At 34.6% G+C, this 25,437-nt stretch overlaps 1 protein-coding gene across 4 annotated transcripts in view; it reads right to left on the minus strand.

Moving 5' to 3' along the window:
• Nucleotides 1-25,437, minus strand: part of LOC106883347 (cullin-2) — a 145,837-nt gene that overhangs the window by 45,214 nt on the left and 75,186 nt on the right. For all 4 annotated transcript variants that reach the window (XM_052970572.2, XM_052970571.2, XM_052970574.2 and 1 more), the window contains 2 exons: nt 21,315-21,477; nt 14,284-14,408 (listed from right to left, as the gene is read on the minus strand). In XM_052970572.2, coding sequence (XP_052826532.1) covers nt 14,284-14,408; nt 21,315-21,477 — 288 coding nt within the window. The remainder of the gene's footprint in view (nt 1-14,283; nt 14,409-21,314; nt 21,478-25,437) is intronic.

Genomic DNA, 25,437 nt, shown 5'->3' on the forward strand with positions numbered 1-25,437 from the left:
ATGTGCTGAAATCACCAGCTAAATCTCCCTTTAATCCCACACCTTTCCGTCCAAAAATATTTTCAAAATATATATTTTGGTAAAAAAGAATTTACCAAAAAAGCTTCTCCCATCGTTTTTTAAAAGTGCAGTGCAAAAAAACTTGGCCAAAATAAGTCTGAAATGGAGTAAAGACTGGGGATGAGGTTTAAAAAGTCATAAATTTTCAAAACTTCTCTCATCATTTCCCAGGCTGTGATGAAAAATAAATTGGAAAAATCTCCATCAAAACAGAGAAAATCTAACTTATATGGGCATCCTGATCTGAAACTCTGCCCATTTATAGCTATTTTCAGTAGTCCATTACAATTTTATTGAAATGGTATCATGTCCCAAAATCTTAAGATTTATTTAGTGCCAAAACTCAAGTCACTGTGGCTTGGGCTTTTGGATTTGGCTAGGTTTGAAAACACCACAAAAATGACTGTTTGTTACAGTAGTCTTTACATAAATATTTTTTTAAATAGCCCCTGCAAAAAAGTTTCCTCTCTAAGAACCTGAAAAAAATAAGCAACTGCTATCCCATGAACACTACAAATTTGTGCAATTTGAAAATGATTATCACTTCAGTTTCAAAGATATGACATTACAAATATGGCTTAATTATTCATTTAGGCTAATTAGTGAAGATTTCTACTAATTTGCTGGTCATTCGAATTGTCATATTTCCTAAAATATTCATCCTAATTTCACAAATGAAATATCAAAATATTTCTTTTGGGGTGCTCTTCAAAAAAAAAAGTACAGTGAAAATTATATTTAAATATTTTCAAAAATCCATAGTGATACCTACTAATAAGTAGAAAAGGAGGAATATAAATGCCAAAGGCAGCAAGCTGGCAGAAACGTTAGCATGCCGGGCAAAATGCTTATCGGTATTTCGTCTGCCGTTACATTCTGAGTTCAAATTCCGCCAGGGTCGATAAAATTAAGTACCAGTTATGCACTGGGGTCGATGTAATCGACTTAATCTCTTTGTCTGTCCTTGTTTGTCCCCTCTATGTTTAGCCCCTTGTGGGCAATAAAGAAATAAGAAAAGGAGGCATATAAACGCCATATACTATACCCAACGAAAGCTATGGGTACACAAGAGGTAGGAGACTAAGCAGATTAACAGCATAAGTAAGCTTTGTCAGATGCAGAAGCTTTCAAAGACTGCTGGTAAGAAAAGTTTTTTCTTTCAGAGTAAAGGAATTGTGTTAGAACTGCAATGCTATATGGTAGTGAGACATAGATTTTGAATACAGAAGATTTCAAAGATTAGAAAGAAACAAAGTAACATTCTCTGATGGATGAACAATGTTAGTCTGCAAGAACCCTTCAGTGTTCATGCAGACTCACTGAAGAGAAGAATTGGATATAAGAGGAATTGGGAGTGGTGCACAAAAGAGCAAGGTGCACTGGTACTGGCATGTGGTGTGTATACATGCTGCATATAAGTGCTGAGCAATCTAAGTTAGTGAAATGTGCAGAAGATAGAGACCAAGGAAGACTTAAGATGAAGTGGCAAAGACTAACCTGAAGATGTTTTACCTTATGGAAGTGACAAATGATTATACTGGCTGGCAATATATGTTGCTACAGAAGACCAGTTCACCCTAATATGCACTCTAAAACAAGGGTAGTGACCAAGAAGCTGTAACACATATACGCATGGGTATTATATGTTTGTATTGGGTTGGAACAAAAGTCCACACCATTTTTCAATTGGTAGGGTTATGATTTCATTTCTCACTTAACAGGAGCATATGACATACATTTCAACATGGCTTTCTATATGATTATTATGCAGATAGTCTATTTCTACTGTTTTTATGAGATAAATTTTCATCATTTGATGAACTTTTATTTCTGGAAAGGAAAAAAAATGCTGTGCAAACAGCAAGAAAAAAAAAAAAAATACAGCTAATGGAGATGGTACAAATAACCGAGAGAAGTGTTTGTAAGAGGTTCACTAGGTTGAGGAGGGAAAATTTTCATCTGAGGTAAAAATGGCAGGCCTACAGTTATTGATAACGACCAATCAAAAACAATCTATGTCACACAACATACAACATCATAGAAATACTCCACATACATCATATGACTTTTAAAAACACTTAGATATATGAATTGCTATGATGTTTAGGTGCATTACAAATTAACAGAAAAAGATTTCATGGACTGCATTTCTATTTGCAATTCTCTGCTCAAACACAACAAAAATTACCCATTTTTGAAAAGAACAATCACAAGTGATGAAAAATGGAGTGTTAACAACAATGTGGAGCACAAAAAGGCCCCAGAGAAAGTGAAATCAGCCACCTTTAATCACTCCAAAAAACCAGTCAGTGTCTGAAGAAGGTAATGTTCTGTATCTGGTGGGATTAGAAAGGCATTGTTTATCATGAGCTTCTTCCACAAAATCAGACATTGGATTTAGACAATTATTGTTTCCAATTAGATTAATTAACTCTTTAACATTAAGATTTACTGTCAGATGTAATGCATATTTATTGACATTGTTTTGAATTCATCATGCATTATCTTATAGCTTCAAGATTTTTATGATGTGGTTGTTTATTTTTAGAATGACATTGCAGAGTAGGTATGAGAAGCCAGATCTGGCCAGTTTGAACATAAAGCTGGTAGAATATTTGGGCTGGTTTAAATTCTAAAGGGTTAAAGAAGGTAATCGATGAAAAACGTCCAGAATTGAAGACTTCATGTTTCTTAGCAGACCTAGCAAAAATTGGTACAGCTTGGTTGGGACATCCTACCGCACCCACCCTACTCACCTGACCTTTCACATTTGGATTACCATTTATATCAATCCCTACAAATGTCTTTTAACAGGAAGAACTTCAATTCTTTGAAAGATTGTAAAGATCACGTAGATCAGTTCATGATCCAGAAAGATGCCAAGTACTGGGAGGATGGAATTGTGAAGCTGCCTCAAAGATGGTGAAAGGTAGTGGAACAAAATGGGATATATGTCTGAATAAAGATACATATAAATATCTAAATATTGTTTTTGAATTGTACTTAAAAAACAGTATGAACTTATAGTCCAACTCAATAGATATATACCGCTCTCACTAAGCCCACCTTACTGTCTATCACTTTATATCTCTTCTCCAGGACTACCATCTCCTCATCATCCATAGCACACTCTCTCAAGTTACCTATAATACCACCCAACACCTTTCTTTACCTTTATTTCACTACCCACCCTTAAACCTCTAGAATATCTTCTAGCCTTTCTTTCCCTTACTCTTACTACACTCACCAAGTTTCTTTTCCCCTCCACTCTCTCTCCTTTCTTTCTATTTACAATGTCCTTGCAGTATTCACATATTGCACTTCTTCATACTTCTCATGGTTCTCTGCAATATAATACTTTACATCCTTTTCTCTCTGCCTCTTTTGCTCTCACAGCCCTCTCACTTACAGGTTCTCTGCCTCCTCAACACCACATCTTTTCCATCGATTCCCTCTCTGACATACCCACACAACTCCAACACTTCTTTTTCCTTCAATGACTCACTTAGAATTCCCCTCTATCCTAATCAACTGCTCCCCTTTCCCTCATGGATTCCTGCCTTTTACCATGTTGGACAGCCCTGGACCCCACCTTATCTTTTTAACTCTATCCCTCTTTTTCACAACTGTCATTAATTCCCTCCCTTTCCCCTGTTCTCTACCTTCTTTCAACCCCCACCTTACCATTCTCTCATCCCTCCACCTAGGATCATTGTCCATGCTCTCTCTCTCTTCTGTTCCCCCTCTAGCATAGCCTTGTAAGTTACAAGGTGGTTATCATTGGTACTGGTACCATGAAATAAACCGCTTGGTACACTCAGAATTCTGGTTGGCATTAAAAAGGTCATCAAGTCATAGAAACAATGCCAAAGCAGACCTTGATGCATGATGCAGTTCTCCAAATCATCAATCACTCTCAAACTATCCAACCCATGCCAACATAGAAGCTGGATATTAAATGATGATGAGGACAATGATGATGGATGATGTAAGTCTCTTTATCTATTTGTGAGTATTGCCATTGATGTGCACCCAATATTTCTAATGTTTGGGCCAATGATCATTCAACTCTACTGCTCCAACACTAACTCGTATTATGCAATATCTGACTTTCAAAACAAAAGCTATCACCTCATTCATATTTTTCAGAGTTGGTTTTGTTTTTAATAGCTTTGATAGTCTTCTTTGATAATCTTTTCAATGAGGTAGGCATAAAAGAAATTATGTCATTCATTTGTATTTTTAAAGACTATAAATAATCTTTGTGATTCTTTTGTTAAATTAATTAGTAAAAATACACTTTTAAAATCTATGTTGAATGGAATAACTCATCGTATCTGAGTATTAAGTAGCAATTATCTCCAATATGAGTGCTTAAGGTAACTTTAAAACTTTGCCATTTGCTTTCCAAATAACAACTGGCACAATGCAGTCCCTGTAATTGGTTCCTATGTACATACAGTAGTATTTCACTTACCAATTCTTCTTTTACCATTTAGCTTTTGAAAACAGTTATAGTCTGGCATTCCAATAAATTGGTATCATATATGGATATAGTTGAATTCTGGCTTGCATGTTTGTGTGAAATCCAGGTGAAATTACTTCTAGATACTTAGCACATAAATTGCTGATTTTATTTCTAATTCATTTTGAAATGGTGAATCTCGAAGCAGATAAAGCTCTCAATAATATTTAAATATTGAGTTAAAACCACTTTTTGGATAGAAAAAGTTGAAGGCTGCTCATGGGACACAAATCTACATTTGTAAACCTGACTGGCATTCTACCATTCAAATCAGCTGATTTTCAACATTATTAACAATCCAAGCAATAGTAAGCATAAATAATAGTGACATTAAATGTTTTTAACCAATTCATTTCAAATAAATCTAAACTTATCTCAGAAACAATTACAATGGCCTCTAAATTTGTGAGTGCTTATTTCCAATTTTAAGCCTAAATAAGCATTTTTATTAAACAGGTTCTAATGTTGGAGATCAGAGCAGTTTGTATGCATTTACATTAATTAAGGTTCCAGCAAGCATGAGGCTCTAATTTGATTTTAATAAATTCATCATTGATTATCAATTTCTTCTTGGTATAAATTTTACGATACAGAATTACCTTCAATTTTTTTCCGCAACTGTCATTTTTATAATTTGTTCAATATTTTTATCAGATTTGAAATTATTATAGTTTCAATTTGATACCATGCATACATTCACTATATTTTATGATTATATGGACAAGCTTTCCTTTTCTGACAAATATTCTAAACAGCTTTTCCATCAGTAGATTGATTTTATTTTTATTATTTTTGTTTCAATTATGATGAGTAGCTTTGAATTCTTTTATATAATTCATGACATTGTAAAAATACAGTTAATGTCTTGGTTGCTAATGCTTGAATTATATATTTGGTGACTTTTAATATATCATTGAGTTATGGATTCTTGTTATATAGACGAGATCAGTGAATTTGTTTGTGTAACAGTTCCATCACGTATCAGCCAGGCAACAATATTCAAAAAATTTATCTTTAAATTCACAATCATGTATCAATAGTCTCATTTTACAAATGCAATCTTGATATAAATGACCTATATTCATTACACATTAGTAAAATATATCAAAAGCAATCAGAATATTCAAGACCTTTTGGTACTTTTTAAAAATGTTCTGTCAACTTTTCCGTAATTACTTTATACAAAACTTTACCTCTTTCTTCAAGACTAAATATCTGGGTTATTAAGTCATCTGTTTGATATCCAATTCACAATCATGAATATGATTTGTATTTATCATCATCTACAACATTGTATGCACATTAAGATGGTCAAGATAATTTTCCCAGGTATCATGCTTACAGTTTTTTTTTTTTTTTTTTAAAGAGCACTAGTGGCAAATTTTTTTTTAGCTAGTCAGCAATGGTTTTCAGAAATAAAGAAAACATATTTGCCAGTCTTTGTTGTTGTTGTTTCTGCATATACTCTATTTGTGTGTTATTAATTTGTAATTGTTCTTTCATTTGATAGAATATTGAAAAAGTTTGTGGATCATGGCATTTTAATAAATTGCAACGAGGCAAACTTTTGCTTTGATTTGAATAGAATTATTGTAAATTTGACAAAATTGTAACTATTTATGATAAAAATTATGATAATTATATGAATAATGGTGAGAAGTTGATAGAAAAAACACACAAACAAATAATAATAAGGATGAAATTAACTATGAATAATTTTCAAATATAGAAATTCAGATCCTACTGTGGGAGGCAACCCCACTTCTGACAATAATATTGTTGTAACAAGAACAAGAAATTCTATAGTAACACTTATGTGGTCAGCTGGTATAGCATTGTTGTGGTCAGGTTTTTCTGAATCGAGTTCTTATAGAAACTAGTAATTCTGTCCAGAAATCTATGCCCCCACGCCAGACAAAGAGGAACAGAATTGCAACAAATTAAAACTTTTATTTATTCAACTGAGGGTGTTTAACAGAGTTCGGTATTACATATATGCAGGCAAATGTATATGAAACACACAACAAAAATAAACATGAAATATGTGCTAAAAGTGAATGATCAATGAAACAAGAGGTGTTGTATGGAATACAACAGAAGTATTACCAAGAAATCAACAAATTGCATCAAAAACTGTAATGTTTGCATCCAGCATTGGTTAATCGAAGAAGACCAATTCTTTTCCATGATAATGCCCAACTACATACCTGGCAAAGGACCTTGAAAATAATCGAATGAACTGCACTATGAAACTCTACTTCACTCAGCTTACTTTTCAGTCCTTTCTTCAACTGACTATCATTTTTTCAAATACTTCAATAACTTCCTTCAACAACTAAGCAGCAGCAAAGCAGTTAGGATTCATCAGTTCCACGACTCCAGAATTCTATGATACCAGAATCAAAAGATTTGTTGCTTATTGACAAAAATGTGTATATTCTATTAATAAAACGTTTTTTTTATCTGAAATATACTGCTTTAAAGTTGATGGGTGAAAACCACAATTATTTTTGCACCTGTATTAATATTCCAAATAAAAAGAGCATGTGTGGCTCTCATTACACTGAGACCGGATAGCAACCAACTATGCTGAAATCAATATACTTTGGTTGTTAGACTCATTTACACTCTATAGGGGTTAACCTTTAAATTGCTTTACAGCAAGGCTAGAAATATAATTTTATATAAAATATATTTATTTCAAAAGGTGTGTTATGTAATTTTCCTTGCATTCTATTTATCACTTCCATCTATAACATAAGGTGATTTATTCTGGCAAAATTGAAGTCTGAGTGAAAGAATATGCAGTTTTTAACTATCCTGAAGCTAAATTAGACCTAAGTCAAAGTCACAACATTTCAACTGTGATATCTATATGATTTTGGAAGAAATGGGGAAATTCCATAGCATTTTTCAAAACAAGGTAAGAAATGTATTTTTGTGTAGAATTTATTACTGAAAATGTTAAGTTATTAATATTGTCAGTCTAACAATTATTGTCACCACCACTGCCATCATTGACATCATCATTATCATTATACATCAACCTCATTTAACATCCTTTTTCTTTTTTCATACTAGCATGGGTTCATGTGCAAAGGATCTTGTTAATTGTCTCACCATTTAATATGATTCTTTGCACATACAGTACAGAGAAAAAACCCACCAATCTTTTATTATGAATTGTATTTTTGTGATTTTGGCATCGTTTTTACAACTATATATCCTTCTTTTCACCAATCATCTTATAACAATGACTGTGTGCTTTTTACTGAGGAACTAGCACAAGTTGTTTGCAACAGAGATAAAGTTCTCTCTAACATATATCAATTTGTATCCAGAATTGTTGTTCTCCTTAATGAAGGATCTTTGCTGCTATTAACAATGCCCACACCTCCTCTACATAATAAAAGCAAAACCTTTTTCAGATACTATTGAGTGTGTTTACAGAGCCCAATTACCAAGATGGGTTGACTTCATTACAGTTAAGAAACCTCATTTCTCCATTATGTTAAGTTGGAAATCAAATCTGCAGTGAATGAAGGTTATGTTGAGATGAAGTTAGCTAACAAGAGGAAAAGGTCTTATACAACTATGCTTTCTAGACGTGCCATCTTCACTATGGTTGAGAAACCATGATAGAGGGTAAATTCTTTAATTACAAAGGGAGCCCTGATAATACTATAAATCAGCCAAGCAAAAAATTCTTGCTATTATATGGGTAGGGGAAGGCTTACAGAGTTAGTCTGGGGCAACTGTAAAGTAAATGCTTAATGAGCAAGTCTAATAAAACTAAAATGGGTCTGTTGTTTTGACTGGTTGGCATTAAAGACAAATCCACCCAATTTCTATCTCTTTTATTGCCCCAAAATTTAGGTAATTTGAAAGGTAATGTTATGTAGGGTATAATCAGATCAACCCCCTATTTTATGCCCATAGAAAGATAAACCATAGAGAAATACTTGTCATGTTGAGGCTAGAATTAGATTTCAAACTTGTCATATATATATATATATATATATATATATATTTAGTACACAGAAGGCTCCCCTGAGTATTTTCTTTTAGTTATATTATTAACAGGAGCAGCAGGAATAAGGCTGCCTCTATGACAGAGATCACAATTAATAACAATTGTGCTTGATTGTCAAGATAGGTAACAAGTGTGCTATGGTGGTTTATACCAGCCAAAGAGCTTTGACATATATTTCAGTCACTGTCAAGAATGTTTAAACGTGTATACATATAATTTCCAGCAATTATTTACAGATAGAAAATAAACTTCAAATGAGCTGTGTCTACAACCCAATAGTAACTATTTTAATTACAAGAGAATGCAATGGAGAGAGATACAAATGTTATAAACCCCATTTCAGTGCATAAAAATCTTAAGCTTCGTGTCTACTTGAGAAAAACAATGGAAAACTATAAAAATCCATACACCTGAAAACCTACACCAGAGTTTGTTTTTTGTTTTTTTTTTAATCAATAAATCAGAGGGGAAAGAACAGTACACAGAATATTTGCAAATCCTCCAAGATGAGTGGAAGGAAAGGAAAGATATTACACATAGGTTCCTGCAATAGCAAGAAGTACATTAAACTACTAAGTTATTTATCCTAAGATGTGATTCAAATGCTTGCAATAGATTGGACTCCGATGTGATTCAAATGCTTGTAATAGATTGGACTCTATAAAAAGGAACCTAAGAGTCAGATGGTGGTATTAAGCCAGTGGGAAAGACTTCTTCTACCACTAAAGAACAGGTACAGTCTGCAGGACTTCACACAAGATCATTCAAAGGAAAAGAATCTTATGACTGAAAAGCATAGACTCAGGCATGGCTGTATAGTTTAGATGTCTACTTTGCTTTGGAACCATATAGGTCCAAGTTTCATTTCTCTGTATAGTACATTGGACAAGTATCTTCTGCTATAGTCTCAAGTTGACCAATGCTTTGTAAGTGGAATTTGGTAGATAGAAAATGTACAGAAAGAAGTTTGTTGCATGTATGTGAATATATATATGTATATATCATTGGGGTTTTTTATGTGTTTTACCATGTTGCATGGGTTAGATGAGACTTACTGAGGTATGCCAGATGCCTATCTTATCACCAACAGTTACCTTTTTTTCATGTAAAATACTTTTATACCACTGCTCTTCACATATTGAAATCCCTGTACTACAGGATATACTGTTTACAGATGTAGACATGACATTGCTATTGCCCGTCTTTATGTGTCATGCAATGACACACAAAGGTGGGCTTCTGCATAGTTTCCATCTACCACATCATCATCATTTTATGTCCACTTGCCCATATTGGCATGGACTGAATGGTCTGTCCATATGTACATATACATAGGTTATGTGTAATGTGTAAATCTTACTATATAAAATACATTGTCTGTGTGTGTGTGTATCCTTTATGTATGGCCAAACCTCTGGATCAATCTGTGCCGTACTTGGGGTACATGAATAATTTGACCTGAGAAATAATAATATGGTCTTGATTTATTTTTTTAATTAAAAACAAATAATATTGCTTTATATATATAATAAAAATTCACTTCTTCAAACCATTTTGTCAATGTCAACTTCCTGTGTCTGGTGTTCTGACGTAACTAAGTAACCAGCTATTTACATACAGACGTATGTATACATCATTACAGTTGTGACAGTTTCTGATAAAAAAGAATTTCTAAAGGTACTGTCATTTTTTTATATTCTTCTCCAGCTTTCTATTTTTGTATCTGTACATACAGGTTCATTTCTGTAAAAATTTTCCCATGTTAACAGGTCTGCTTCATATATAAGATATATATTTATGTGTGTGTAAATACATTCTCCATAGAGACAGACGCATCTTTCTCATATGTCAACAGGTCTGTTAAGATATATATTAATGTGTGTGTGTGAAAATACATTCAATACGGAGATACACACCTTTTTTTTCAAATGTCAACAGGTCCGTTTCACATACATGGTATATATTATTGTGTGTGTGTGTGTGTGTGTGTGTATGCCACCTCACCACTTAACACTTAAAAAAAGGGCCCCAATCATGCTGCTCAGGAATCTGGATCCACCTTGTCTGTGCAATGGCACCAGACTGGTGGTGAAAACAATGCGACCCCATGTCCTAGAGGTAACAATTATGACTGGGAACTATACGGGTGAGGATGTCTTCATTCCACAAATCCTGTTAATCCCATATGACCTCCCCTTTAAATTTAAACAATTCCAGATCCCAGTTTTGTTATGTCAATAAAGAAATCTCAAGGACAGTCTCTCAAGGTTGTTGGACTTCTCCTTGCTTCTCTCATGGGCAATGATATGTAGGATGTTCACAAGTCCCCAAAACCTTTTCATTTATTCACCAATTAAAGGACACACTCAAATCATTGTATATTTAGAAGCTCTACATAATTAAACTGTGATTGATTTCCGGATTTGTTTCAATACATTTGTTTATACTCACAGCATCTGGTAGAATTTTTGTTAAATGTATTTATTAATAGGAGAGGAGCACCAGGAAGGCAGTTCTTCCCAAATTTATGCATTTTCAGGTTCAACATGTTTCAAATAAGTACTGACAATTGAAGGTGATTGCAAAGACAAAGAACTACGTGCTTTTTTAGCAATTTTAACAGTGTGAACATCGGATAAAACATGTTATTGACACATACAGTTAGTACCTCAGTTAATAACTGTTGAGAACTGCATAATCCATGTTTCATTTTACTTAGAGATTTAAAAGGTATACTTAAATTTCATTATTTACAATAACCTGGGAAACACCGGGTTATTAACTTATAAAGTTGGTATCTCAGTTACTAGGAGGTGAGACCTGCATAGTCTATGTTTCATGTTAGAGATCTAAAAGACATTTTTAAATTTCATTATTTTCTTTAACCTGAGTAATGCGAGGTATTTCTGCTAGTATTACATACACATAGATAGGGTATGTTTTAAGCCACTATCTTTTTAATTAGCAACGATTTTAAATAATCAGAATAACGTTGATGAAAATATCTCCTATCATCTGTATATATATAAAAGAGATGATGTTTGTGTGTATGTGTACGTGAATGTAGTTTATGCACATCCACAAATTAGCACGCATGTTGCTCCAATTTTAGGTGATGTGTCATGACACTATGTGCATTTTCGCCAAATATTTCTCTCAGAGGCACCCGCGTATAGCTGTAAAAATCGATAGACTTTTACCAATTTTGAAGTTTGTTGACATGGCGAAGTCAAATCTGTGCGTACACGTGTGAAGAGAGAGAGAGAGAGACAGAGAGACAGACAGACAGAGAGACAGACAGACAGAGAGACAGACAGACAGAGAGACAGAAAGAAAGAAAGAGTGTGTTTGTGACAGGGGGGAGATACAGTGTTTGCTAGCGTCCAAAAAAAATTAAAATTAAAAAAGTGGGTAAGGTAGACAGAAATCAAAGCAAATTTTTCTAAGCAAGACAGAGTTTACTTTGCTAGCGTCTAACAAAAAAAAAACAACAAAAGAACGAAAAAGTGGAAAGGGAGGCAGAAAGCGTATTAGGAATGAAAATGTAGTTAAGACAGAGTAAGTGTAAAATGTAAAATGCATTTTTTTTCTTAAACATGAGATATAGTTTAAAATATACGATATTTTTGAAAGACACTATATTCTATAATGAGATTATATATACTTTCTCACACAACAATTCAAATATATTTATTTTAAATCATTTATTTGTTTTAAATCGTTCATCTTTCTCCCCCCTCTCACTCTCACACACACGCACATATACTACTTTGGGAGCGAAAGACTTGTTTATATTTCACAACTATGAAACAAAAACGTATGTAATAATTTGTCAGTCACCCCACCGACCCGTTTTTCGGACCACAAAAAGTGTTTTGTAATGTTTCAGATTAACAACCGCACGATTTCCACTAGGGTGTTACGGTTAGGGTTTTAGGGTTAGGGTTAGAGTTTTACAGTTAGGATTAGGGTTAGGGTTAAGGTTAGTGTTAGGATTACGATTAGGGTTGGTGTTAGGGTTACGGTTTTAGGGTCAGGGTTAGGGTTAGGGTTTAGGGTTAGGGTTAGAGTTAACCTAGAAGGGACAGGCCCCTTATTTTTTGGTTAAGGCTGTTGGTAAGTTTTCCTAAGTTACTCCAATTCACATCCCCAATGCAAACCTTCAGATCAACCTTTTCCTATGCAGATCTCTAATGCAACTTTAAAAAAAAACAGTCAATGAGTGGAAATAATCAATAAACTGATTCCTTATTGGATTTCCCAATTAAATTGCCAGCAAACCATTTTTAGCCAAACCAATTTCAACAGATTTCGCTCAAATCTGATGTCCATGTTACTTATTTTGGTTTGAAATAAAGCACTTGATCACTTAATAATCCTAGCTTAATCCCGAGCAGTGCCGGGCTACACTGCTAGTCTTATATATAATGGGATTTTATATTCATTTAAATTTATATTTGATCCTTTTAGAATGAATATAAAGCAGTCAAATTATGTTATTAAAAGGCTGAAGATGTAATGTTAACATTGTGAGCCAGCAAAACTTAACATACTCTATGTAATGATTCATTTACAACAAAAGCTTTTACAAATCTTACAAAGGGGTTTGAAGAAATGTTTTTTGGTTGACCATTAGTTGAAGAAGAGAGGAAAGAAAATGTTATGAAAACATTGAAAGAAATGCTAAGTTAAAATGTAAACAGCCCTACTAATTCTAGCTCTGTAAGTAAACCTTGTGACATTCCTGATAGATGTGTACACAGATTATTCCATTCACAGGAATTATGATCATATGAATTTTGGCTTATTTGTTGTTGTTTTTTTTTTGGGGGGGGGGGGGGGGGGTTGCAATCAAATTACACATGAAGATAAAGAAAATAGATTCAGAACAATTAAAACTTGCTTTATGATATTTTGGAGTCAAATGAATCCTATTTTTCTCTAAATGGGTTAGTTAATCACCATAATTGTATCATCTGATCTGACAATGCTGTTAGTGCCCATTCACCATTTTCATAAAATACTTTGAAAATTTACAATCTAGTGTCTAAATTTATTTTATATAAGCTCCCTTTACATAGGCTTAAGATAACATATTTTGCCATCTGTTTTGTTTGGTTAAATTATTTGTTTATTAAAAAAATATTTGGCATACTCTGTCTTTTACCAATATATATCAGAAGAAAAACAAAAGATAAACAGGATTTTCAAGCTATAATATCTTGAGGTATTTGTTGCATCCAAGTTGATAACTCATGCCAGTGTGGATGAAGCAAACCAGTAACTGGCCTGTTGGAAACCTTTAACTGAAAAATGTGACATAAAATAATGTGGTGCCCAGATTATAATAATAAGACACTAAGACGCTTGCCCTAAGTCCTCACAGTGAGAGATAACTTGGAAGTACATGATGTGCAGTGAATTTCTAAAACCACACAGCCATTCGTGCACCCAGAGACAGTCCTAAGAAAAAAATTTGATACTTCTGATTAAGAAAGATCACATAATTGACATTTTATTGTACTCCACATAGCTTATTCACAGTTAGGTGAACTTAGTCACTGAGAATGAGGTGTCTTAAACCATCCCAACAACTCCACTAGCAAAGGCTTTTGTTTTCAAATTTGATGTGTCAAAGAATAGTTTACAATAAAGTGTTACTTACATTATCTCCTTTAAGATCCTGCACAGCATTTAATCCTGTCTCTCTGATATAGCTTTCCACTTGATCAATCAAATAATTCAAGCCATTGTGGATAGGTTTCAGTAATACATACATGTTTGACAAGTCTGAAATAAATACAATATGTGTTCAAAACATTTGAAATTATGTAACAGACAAATGATTTTATAAAGTTTTTTTTATTTTGTAATGCAAAAGCATTTTGATTGTTGTTTTTAAAACTTTATCATTATTTAGTCCAAGTTCCAAATAGAAAGTTCTAGGCAATGTTCTATGTGGTATTTGATTGGTGAGATACAGTAGAGATGACAAGACAAGAAGCAATGGGTTTGGAAATATTGGCATACTGAATTCTAATTTAGAGGAGCAAAAGCTATTGCATTAAGAAAAAGACTGAAAGGGAAAATAATAAATATTTTAGACTAATGGTTGTAATTTGTTGGGATGTGAATTTTTGCAATTATCCAGACAGTGTTTTTTTTTAATGCATAATAGTATGGTGGTGATGATAGCAGTCAATCATCCAACCAAACTAAAGAAACTGTTTCCATTAATTTTTCAAATTGCTTATACAATCTGCCAATGACAACTCCTGACAGAAGTATCACCATTTTCCAAGGATAGGGTTAGATGTGAACAAAGAATGCAGATATGTATATATATATAGAAATAGCAGTAATACCAGTCGTTGAGGGGTAATTAATTTTATTCTTTCTCAGGAGCCACATTCAAAGTATTATTATATATATAATTTACTCCTCCTCTATGTGTGTATTTTATAAGAGAAAAACATGTAATAATTGAAGTAGAAAAAAGATCAGTCTCATACACAAACTTTTGTTTGTTTATTATATGACTCTAAGTGAGTTGTGTGTTATTTTATTTATCAATACATTAATGGCAATTATATAATACACTTCACTTAAAAAGGTGATTTACTCATTCTTGAATGTAATGATAGTAATGGCAAATTAAGTTATTGAAGTATTCATGTTGCATTAAGAGTGAATATTTCTTTATAAACAATGTTTTCTCTTTTATTTCAGGGTGCATAAGCAAAAAGACTTGCTTTTTGCTCCCACACATGATGCTCCTACATAAAGTTGGCCATGTGAAAAGCATGGTTCTTCAAGTTGCAATCCAACAACTTTTAGTGTTTGGCCCTGACTTTTATTAATATTCATGGCAAAAGCAACTCGGATAGGAAACTGTAACCACTTAAAGTGGAATGGGACATTAGATGGTATAACTGGTATGTGAGGAATGAAGACAGTCTTACCTTTGCCACAACCAGTGAGAATATTTGCCTCAATGCAGTTCCTCATAAATTTGTGCACAATCAGTCTTGGACCACTGCGTAATTTTGGTTGAGACAAATTATGCAATAGCATAATAGGAGTCCCTTTCTTCAGCTGAAGACAATGAGGAACTGTACCTGGTGGTTCTAGTGATTTCAAAAATTTGATGGGGTAGTTAACACTATCCTGATCAATAACAAAACTGTCAATTGAGTTATAAGTAAATACTTCTCCTGGAAGTTTATTCAATAGCATATTATTAATGCTATTTACAGCAACATTTTTTGGAGCCAGGATAGGGCACTCACAGATCCAATCTGTATTGTTGTAATTATGAAGAAGATTTGGAAAGATTTCAGCCACTAAATCATCAACAGAATCAGCTGAACTACATGTTGGACCGAGTGTAAGAAACTGTTCTTCCTCAATTGCAACTCTCTCTTCACCAAGTTTCAAAAGCTGCTCTGCAAATAGTTCAGCTGATTGATCTCTTGAAAGCCTCAATTTCATATTTGTCAAAAGTTGAAGTGTTTTCATGTGGTGCCATAATACAGAAGACTTTATTGAAGCACTGAGCTCATCTACTTTTGTTCCTATTGGAACAACTGGTAGTGTTTGTTGAAAGTCTCCTGACAATAATACTGTGACATTTCCCATTATGGAATTATGATTTCTAATGTCTTGTAATATTCTGTCCACAGCTTCAAAAGCTTTTTTTGTGGGCCATGATACATTCATCCTAGACAATTAGGTAGCATTATCATCATCATCATCATCATCGTCGTCATTTAATGTCCATTTTCCATGCTAGCATGGGTTGAACAGTTTAACCGGGGTCTGGGAAGCCAGGAGGCTGCACCAGGCTCCAGTCTGATCTGGTAGTGTTTCTACAGCTGGATGCCAACCAATCCATGGGTGTAGTGGGTGCTTTCTACATGCCACCGGCACAGGAGCCAGAGGAGGCTGGTAGCGGCCAGAGGAGGTTGACAGCGGCCAGAGGAGGCTGGCAGCGGCCATGATTGGTTGGTGCTTTTTACGTGCCACCGGCACAGAAGCCAGTCGATGCGGTGCTGGCATCAGCCACGTTCGGATGGTGCTTTTTACGTACCACCAAGTTCACCCATTCCAGAATTTTTAGATATATTACAAACTGGATCTTCTTTGCTAGATAGATCTAAAGGTAACTTGAATGTTGAATGGGCAGTCCGACCTCCAGATAGTCATGTTGCTGCAATCCCAGAAGTAGCAGTAGCTAAAGCTATTTTATTTTCTTGACAAACTTTAGCCAGGAAGAGTTTAATAACAAATGTTTTCCCAGTACCTCCTGGGGCATCTAAGAAATAAAGTCCTCCTATGTTATTTTTAATACTTTCTATGACAGTAGAATATGCACAACGTTGATCAGATAGAAGGTTGAGAAAATTATCATTTATATACATGGTCAGTTTTTCCATATCATAGGAAATTTCCCTCATTATTTCAGTGGACAGACTGTTAAGACCCCTTCTATTAGTTAGTGGGAGACCTAAATTTTCTATAGGTTCACCTCCCAACGAAATAATTTGATCTTCTATTTCAATCAAAGCTGCATTGTATATAACATCAGTGAAACCAATATCTTGCTCAAGATTACTCAATTGAACTTGGTGCTTGAAATCTTCAGCAAGATCATTTCTGAACTTATTCCACAGTTCAACAGGATTACTTACTTCGCAATTTTTGAGAATAATAGCAAAATGACCTCTTAAACTCTTTGGTGTTTTTGATATTGAAGCTTCTACCAGTGTTGCTTCCCATTGCTGATCGTTTGCAAGCAAATCTAACTTCAAATATGCTTCTCAACATCTTCTGCAAATCTCACTATCAACTTCTCTCAAAACTTTCTCATGAAGTTGGCCCACTTTTTACATGAAGAAAGCATTCATTTTCCTTAGCATGTACAGTATATATTCTACTAATTGTTGTACCCAACTTAATCCCAGAATGACCTTGAACCTTTGTACCTATTTTGCATCTATTCCATTTATTATTACTCCATGTGTAATAAGAAGGAACCTCATGATATGGCAATGTTTTTGCAAAATTGTTCCCCCAACAAAGATTGAAAAAGGCTGTTAAAGTGGTATCCTTTGGATTTGAAACTCAATTTGCCGCTGTTTCGGCAGTGAAGTAAACCCTTTGACCATTTTCTAAATGCACAGAAAGTTGTTAAACGGTTAGGTGCTTTTGTGGATTGCAAATCCAAATATGCGCCAGAAGGCCTCATTACTGCTTATACATCTCCCTATTTGGTATTGTTAAACTTCATCATTAGTGTTTTCTTGAATGGTGAAAGAAGTAGCATCACTGCCTTTATTTATGTATTTGCATACATACTTTATGCTCTTTGTAGAGTTACAAGACTTTGTCATTTTCTGCTGCACTTTGAGCTGCCATTCTTTGTTGGCTATCTGCAAGTCATGCATTTCTTTGATGTCTGATTTCAGATGTACGTCAAGCTTTCTTTCTTTGTCAATCAAATCATCTGTAAGCAGTTTGTGTCTCTTGTCTTCATTTTGTGCTGCACATCATGCGTTTCTTTGATGTTCATGGTTTGACATTCTTTTATTAGGAGACATTTTTTTGCTAAGGAATATCAGTATGTAATAGTCAAATGAAATTACAAATGCTGTATCCTGTCACTGTAAGCGCTGAATTTCCAATGCTATATTACAGGAATGCAAGGCAAGGCGCTGTGTGATAGAGAAGTTTAACTAAGTCAGAATGTATGTTGTTGATGTGAATTGTCTTTTTTGTGGGTGTGTTGATGATTTACGTTTCACTCTCAAGTTCTTTGTGTGTGTGTCATGCATCTCACTTCAGTCGGATTCTCTCTGCCTATCTCAAAGAAGTATGTATATTCATATCTGACCTGACAAACTAGAAAAATAGCTATATCATATAGAACAATAGCTTTAATGAATCCAGGTGACTGTATGATGGCACTGAAAAGGCCACAGGTCAAATGGAACACCCATTTGTCACGGTTCCTTTTGATGTTTGAATAGGCCATAAGCCTGGTGAGAATGGATGAGGATAGCTGCCTGAAAAAGTGCCACACCCTAACAGTTGAGGGAACCCATGGAAGAGGTAGGCCCAGGAAGACCTGGGCTGAGGTGGTGAAGCAAGACCTTCGTACATTGGGCCTCACCGAGGCGATGACTACTGACCGAGACCTTTGGAAATGTGCTGTGCGTGAGAAGACCCGGCAAGCCAAGTAAGATCGTTGCCAGTGCCCCTGGACTGGCTCTTGTGCGGGTGGCACATAAGATGCACCATTTTGAGCGTGGCCGTTGCCAGTACCGCCTGACTGGCCTTCGTAGGATTTTCGAGCGAGATCGTTGCCAGTGCCCCTGGACTGGCTTGTGTGGGTGGCACATAAAAGACACCATTTCGAGCGTGGCCATTGCCAGTATCGCCTGACTGGCCTTCGTGCAGGTGACACGTAAAAGCACCTACTACACTCTCTGAGTGGTTGGCGTTAGGAAGAGCATCCAGCTGTAGAAACTCTGCCAAATTTAGATTGGAGCCTGGTGATGCCATCCGGTTTCACCAGTCCTCAGTCAAATCGTCCAACCCATGCTAGCATGGAAAGCGGACGTTAAACGATGATGATGATGATGAAGCCCAAAGAGAATTGAAAATTCAGTTTCAAATCTGAACCAGGATGAGACTACTCCTACAGATTTGGTGTCATCACTGACAAACAAACAAACAAACGGACAGAAATTCAATTTTATATATATAGATATATATACTACAAGTCATACTCAATGTCTAAGTTCCACTAATCTACCACCCTTGACTGGTACTTTTTTATTTACCCTCAAAAGGATGATCTGAACTCAGAGCACAAAGAGTCAGAACAAATACCACAAGGTATTCTATGAAACAGCCAAAAAACTCTGCTAATTTTCTGCCTTTCAAATGTGATCCAACTATCTGTTAGTAGTTCCCCCACCTACTGATATGCCTAGTGAGTGTATCACTGGATTTTACAAATTACTGGATCTGTAGGTAGTCAGAATTATTTCTTTTTACAGGTTACATACTGGGACAATCAGTGCACATGACTGTTTACAGAATCTCTGAAGCTGATGGGAGGGAAGGAAACAGGAAGGTATCTTCAAGCTGGAAATCTGATCCAAATGTTTGTAAGAGAGTGGACTCTGCTAAAGGCAACCAAGGAGCAGGAAGGGTTTTAAATCGAGAGATAGATTAAGTCTACCACTAAGAACTGTTCATTTATGAAGTATTTCTGCCCTTGAATAGGAAACACAACATTTGGAATGCTATTTTAGCAATGTTATAAAAGTGAGGTTAGCATGCAAGATCATTAAAGAATGAGAATGAAGTAATTTTTAATTTTTTATCTGTATTAAAAGGGTAATAGGCTGATAGTATGTAAGAAGAATGAGATAAACTATATATAGTCCTAATGAAAAAAGTATGCACATATAGAAGATGCACATATTAAATATACTTTTAGCAAAAATGAAATTAAATTATTTAAAGATTGTAGAGAGATAAATAAATAAGTATAAAGATTATAATTTTAAAACCTAAAAGAAAATTGATTTCTTTTGACTAAGAACATGTTATTTTGTAGGAGACTGTTATGGTTTGTTAAATCAACCAAATATTGTTACTGTTTATTTTACTGATTCTGATAACCTTGACCTTAGTAAAGTTATTTTGTAGTGAGACCAGTCAAAGTCAATAAAATGCCAAGTCAATAGTGACAGACAAGAATTTGAAATCATAACAAAAAGGCACTGAACTAAATGCATTACAGAATCTAGTTCTGCATTATTTATGACAACTAGATATATTTAGCAATAGTTTTATGTCAATTTGAAATGATCAAGACAGACTTGGGTATCAACTACTTACAACCAACCAGAGACAATAGATACATGAAGTTATTTATTACTGTGGCTATGATGAAGTATATAATTACTGATTTGATTCATTTTTATAAACATTTTTATCATTCTTATTTTAATAGCTATTTCTTGTTTCAATATCGTGTCTTCGTGCAAGTATGAACTACACAATTCTACATAAACAGCAAACTATTTAACATTTTAACCCTTTAGCATTCATATTATTCTGTAAAATGTAATGCATACTTGTACACGCTGTGTTAAATTAATCATGCATTATCACATAGCTTCAAAATTTTGATGATGCAACAATTCATTTTTAGAATGATACTGTAGGGTAAGTGCAAGAGGTTGAATTTGGCTGATCTGAACATAAAACACATAGAATATTTGGGCTGGTTATCTCTGGTTTAAATGCTTAATGGTAGGAAGACCATGGCCAGAGAAAAATATTTTGTGTTCTTGGAACTGTTTTTTCAGCAAGATACTCCTCCTGTATTAATCAGTCATAATAAATCAGGTCTCACATAAAAGAAGGGAGATGAGCTCATATGAAGTAGCCTTGGTATTATAAAAAATTTGTAGTCAACATGAAAATAACTGAACAGTATGTAGACATTGTAGAGAAAGTGAAGGTACAAACTGCTTTACTCTCCATGTTACTGAAACCAAGTTACCAAGCAACTTTAAAAATTCATCAGGTTGTCTAAATTTGCAAAAGCCATTAAGCCCAAGTAAGCAGAAATTTCTCAGAAGAAACATAAATTTGAAATAAATGATTCTTATGTACCTTTTCGTCGTTCTGATTGAACCATGTCTTCACATGCTGCATGTAAGAAATAAATGTGATCAGCGACCATTCTTTCTTGAGTCTCGTGTGTAACTTTCTCATAAGATGAAGGATGTAGAAATTTCCGACTGCGAAGATTCTCTTGCCCCAACTTTTGAATTACCTAAAAAGTAAATACACACATTCACAATATATGCACACATACACACACACACACACACACACACACATATATATATATATATATATATATATATATATATATATATATATTATAAGAAAGAAATAGTGAACATAGAGACATTTATGGAGATGGAAAATTCAAAACATTCCCATTTCTAAAACAAAAGAAAAAGGTCAACTACAAAAGGTGAAAGAAAAATACTTTATAAGAGTTCTAAATCCAAAACCAAACTAGAAATTGTTGTAAAGCGGTCTTTTGCCACTGTTGTATCTGTCTTGTGACAACAGGTGTCGCTCTAACAGATATTGTTATATTCTGAAGTCATCAACAGGATGGTTCTATCTGGCACTGTACAACTGGGGGTCGTACAGTGTTATTATCCTCAAAAGGTTGGATCGATACAACATCCACTCAGTATCACAGTATGACCACTATATTAGCACAAACACAACTACCAACACAGTCTACATGTACTTTTGACCTCCTGGCCTTCTTTACCTTCTCATGTCGACTGGCTACTGGTCTATTTATAATAGGTGGCTACTACCACTTTTCACTGGGAGGGGTGTACAGTTTCACTATACAACATCTCCCCTTTTAATTTTTTTTATTTAACATCAGTTTCTTTTATTCACCCTACCTCCTCCTTTTTCTTTTATATGTATACATATATATATATATATATATATACATACTTAATATCTTTTCTTCTCAGGGTCTACTTTTAGAAATTTAGTATTCTTCCTTTTCCTTGTGTGTGTGGTTTTGATTTCTTGTAACGCTGTTGGAACCTGAAAAGTGTCATATAGCCAATCCATTGGTACTTCTACTCTTGTTGGTTCCTTTTCTATGACGCTTTCTTTAAGCTGATTTCTATGTCTCCTTTCCATTCCATTTCTGCTTCTTTCTGTTTGCTGTGGTCACAACTTTCTGCATCATTCTTCCTATGTATGTTACAATTTCTCCTTCTTCCCAGTATTGCTTGCCATTTTTGTACATTCTTACATATACCTTATCACCTATTCTGAAGAATTTTGGCATGTCTTTATTAGCACGTATATTTTTTTCACTGGTAACAGTTTATCAAATACTGACTTCACCTTTCTGCAAACATCAATTCTGCTGGTGAACATACTTCTGGCACATTTGGGTTCAGAGTTAGCCTGTATAGTCTTAAGAATTGTTGAATCGAGACTCATCTGTAGCTTCCTTATTAGCTTTCTTTAAAGCTCTCTTAAAATTGTCCACAAACTGTTCGGCCCTTCCATTCGATCTAGGGTGATACAATGCTAGCATGAACATCTCACAGGATCTTTAAAACTCACAGGATACAAACTGTGTTCCATTGTCAGAGACAATTATATCCAGTACACCAAATCTTGCTAACAGCTCATGTAAGAAGTTTATCACCATATATGAGGTTGTTTGTTTACACCTCACAACCTCAGGCCATTTTGTGTAGCTGTCCACTACTATTAAGTTATAATATCCATTTACCGGGCCTACAAAATTGATATGCAATTGGGACCATGGTATTTTCATTTCCAGCCAAGGTTCACATTTTGTTGTAGGTAGTTTCACTGCCAGCACACATCCTCTGCAGCCTTTTACCAGGTTTTCAACCTTCTTGTTCATGCTTGGCCAGTATACGAAACTTCACATCAGCACTTTCATTCTAGAGATGCTTGGGTGTCCCACATGAAACTCTTTTAGCATTCTCTTCTGTAATGTCAGTTGTATGACCACCCTCTAAGCTTACATTAGTACACCATCACATATAGAGTACACGTTCACATCTTGGCAGTTCTTTGCATCAGACCTTTCTTCATTTCTTTTTGTCAACCACAGTTTTCTTTTTGTCTCATTAATAAATTTGTCATTTCTTGCACTTCTTTTTATTTCTTCCAAAGTTACTGGTAGTTCACACACAATGTTCCACATCATTATTTTTTTGTTTCAGTTCATTGACCTCGTTCAATCGTTTGACTGCTCCGGTTATGCTATTGCACAAAACACTTATGGGTGTATCCCAAACATTAAATTTCTTCATACATTCGGTGCCAAATAAATTCATGGATTTTTTCAACACATAAACATATACTTTTTTGGTTCGACCTTTAAACGTTATATTACAAACATGCTCGCCATGTAATATAATTTTCTTCCCATAATACTGTGTGCTATTTTGTTTGAACTACATAATTTTGGTTTACCTATTTGTTCCCATGTTTTCTCATTTATGATTGTGATATCACTTCCTGTGTCTAACTGCATTCTAAAACTAGTATATTCAGTTCTTACATTTACAAATTTTCTGTTTGCTGTAGTCACAACTTTTCCAACTGACAAACTATCTATTTTTTCTTATTTGTTCCATTTTGTTTTCTTAAAACTAGTTTTGCAGTGCGATTTTATATGTCCTGTAAACCCACAGCTAAAACACTTTGCTTTTTTATATGGACAATCGTTTTCCAGGTGCATCCCACCACATGCCATACATGGGTCTACATCCCGATATTTTTTCTGTTTTTCTTGCAACACTTTGTCTTCCAACTTTTTTGCACTGGTGGAAACACTCTTTCCATTGAATTTCTTCCATGTCATGCCTTAATCTTAATATCCTGTCACACTCTTCCGACAGTTTCTGCAATGTCAGATCCTGGTTCATTTCCAGTTTAGACAGAATTTTCATTTGCATTTCTGCATCCCTTCTATCTGTCAATCCTTGTGCAAAAACTCAAACACTTGAAAGAATCTGAAGTAAGCATATCTAGCCTAAATCTCTCACATTCTTTGTTGATTCTGCCTGTGTAAGTAGTGAAGCCTTCATCTTCGCTTTTTTCTATGTTTAAACATTTCCATCTAGTATTAAACAGTGAGCTCTTTTCACTAAACATTTTGCACAAAATGTCAACTGTGTCAGTGAAATTTGTCAGACGTTTTTTTTTGGCAATATGAAGTTACTATACTTCTCATGCTCTACTGTCACTAGTTTTCTTAAAACTAGATGCGTTTTCATATCGTCCATCCAATCCTGGCATTCTTTTTCAAAAATTTGCTGAAATCTTTGAAAGTAAGCCTTGAAGGTTACTCCTCCTTCAGAGTCATATTCACTTATGGAACTTGCTACATGGTCAGGTGAAAATGTATTCTCTGGTTTGGTTATCAACTTCATTAAGTGTAACATTTGCTGCTGCAATCCTTGTTGTTGGTCTCGTTGTCCCTTGAGTTGTTGTTGTTGGTTTTGCAACTCAACTATCCCAGCTAACAAGTCTTCCATATCTTACAATTTTTGTAAGTTTGCACAAGACTTTTGTTTCTTTTTTGTCAAGGTATTTAATTCTCCACGTGAATTAGTTTAAACTCTCTACGTGAATGTTTTTTTTTTCACTCCACATAAATTTGTGTTTCCTCGTTGCCACTGTTGTAAGGTGGTCTTTTGCCACTGTTGTATCTGTTTTTTGATGATGGTTGTCACTCTGACAGGTATTGTTATATTCCGAAGTTGTCAACAGGATGGTTCTATCTGGCACTGTATGACCCCCCAGTTATACAGTGCTATTATCCTCAAAAATTTGGATCGATATAACGTTAGTTAGTATCACAGTATGATTACTATATCAGCACAGACATGACTATCAACAGTCTAAACATACTTTCGACCTTCTGGCCTTCTTTACCTTCTCGAGTTCACTGGCTACTGGTCTATTTATAATGGCTAGCTACTTCCACTTTTTACCGGGAGAGGTGTAGTTTCATTATACAACAGAAATAGTCAATACTGCTGCTAAAAACAACTTCTTCTATACAGATTATCCCATAACATGTGTATTTGAAAAACTGTAAACAGCAAAAGCACCGACAAAATACAAATGCTTCTTTTCAAAAGATTTGTGTCACCCTGTTTTTTTTAAAGCTTTATATAATTAATAATTTTTA

The sequence above is a fragment of the Octopus bimaculoides genome, chromosome 9, assembly GCF_046866305.1.
Source record: "Octopus bimaculoides isolate indiv1 chromosome 9, ASM4686630v1, whole genome shotgun sequence".
Taxonomy (NCBI): domain Eukaryota; kingdom Metazoa; phylum Mollusca; class Cephalopoda; order Octopoda; family Octopodidae; genus Octopus; species Octopus bimaculoides.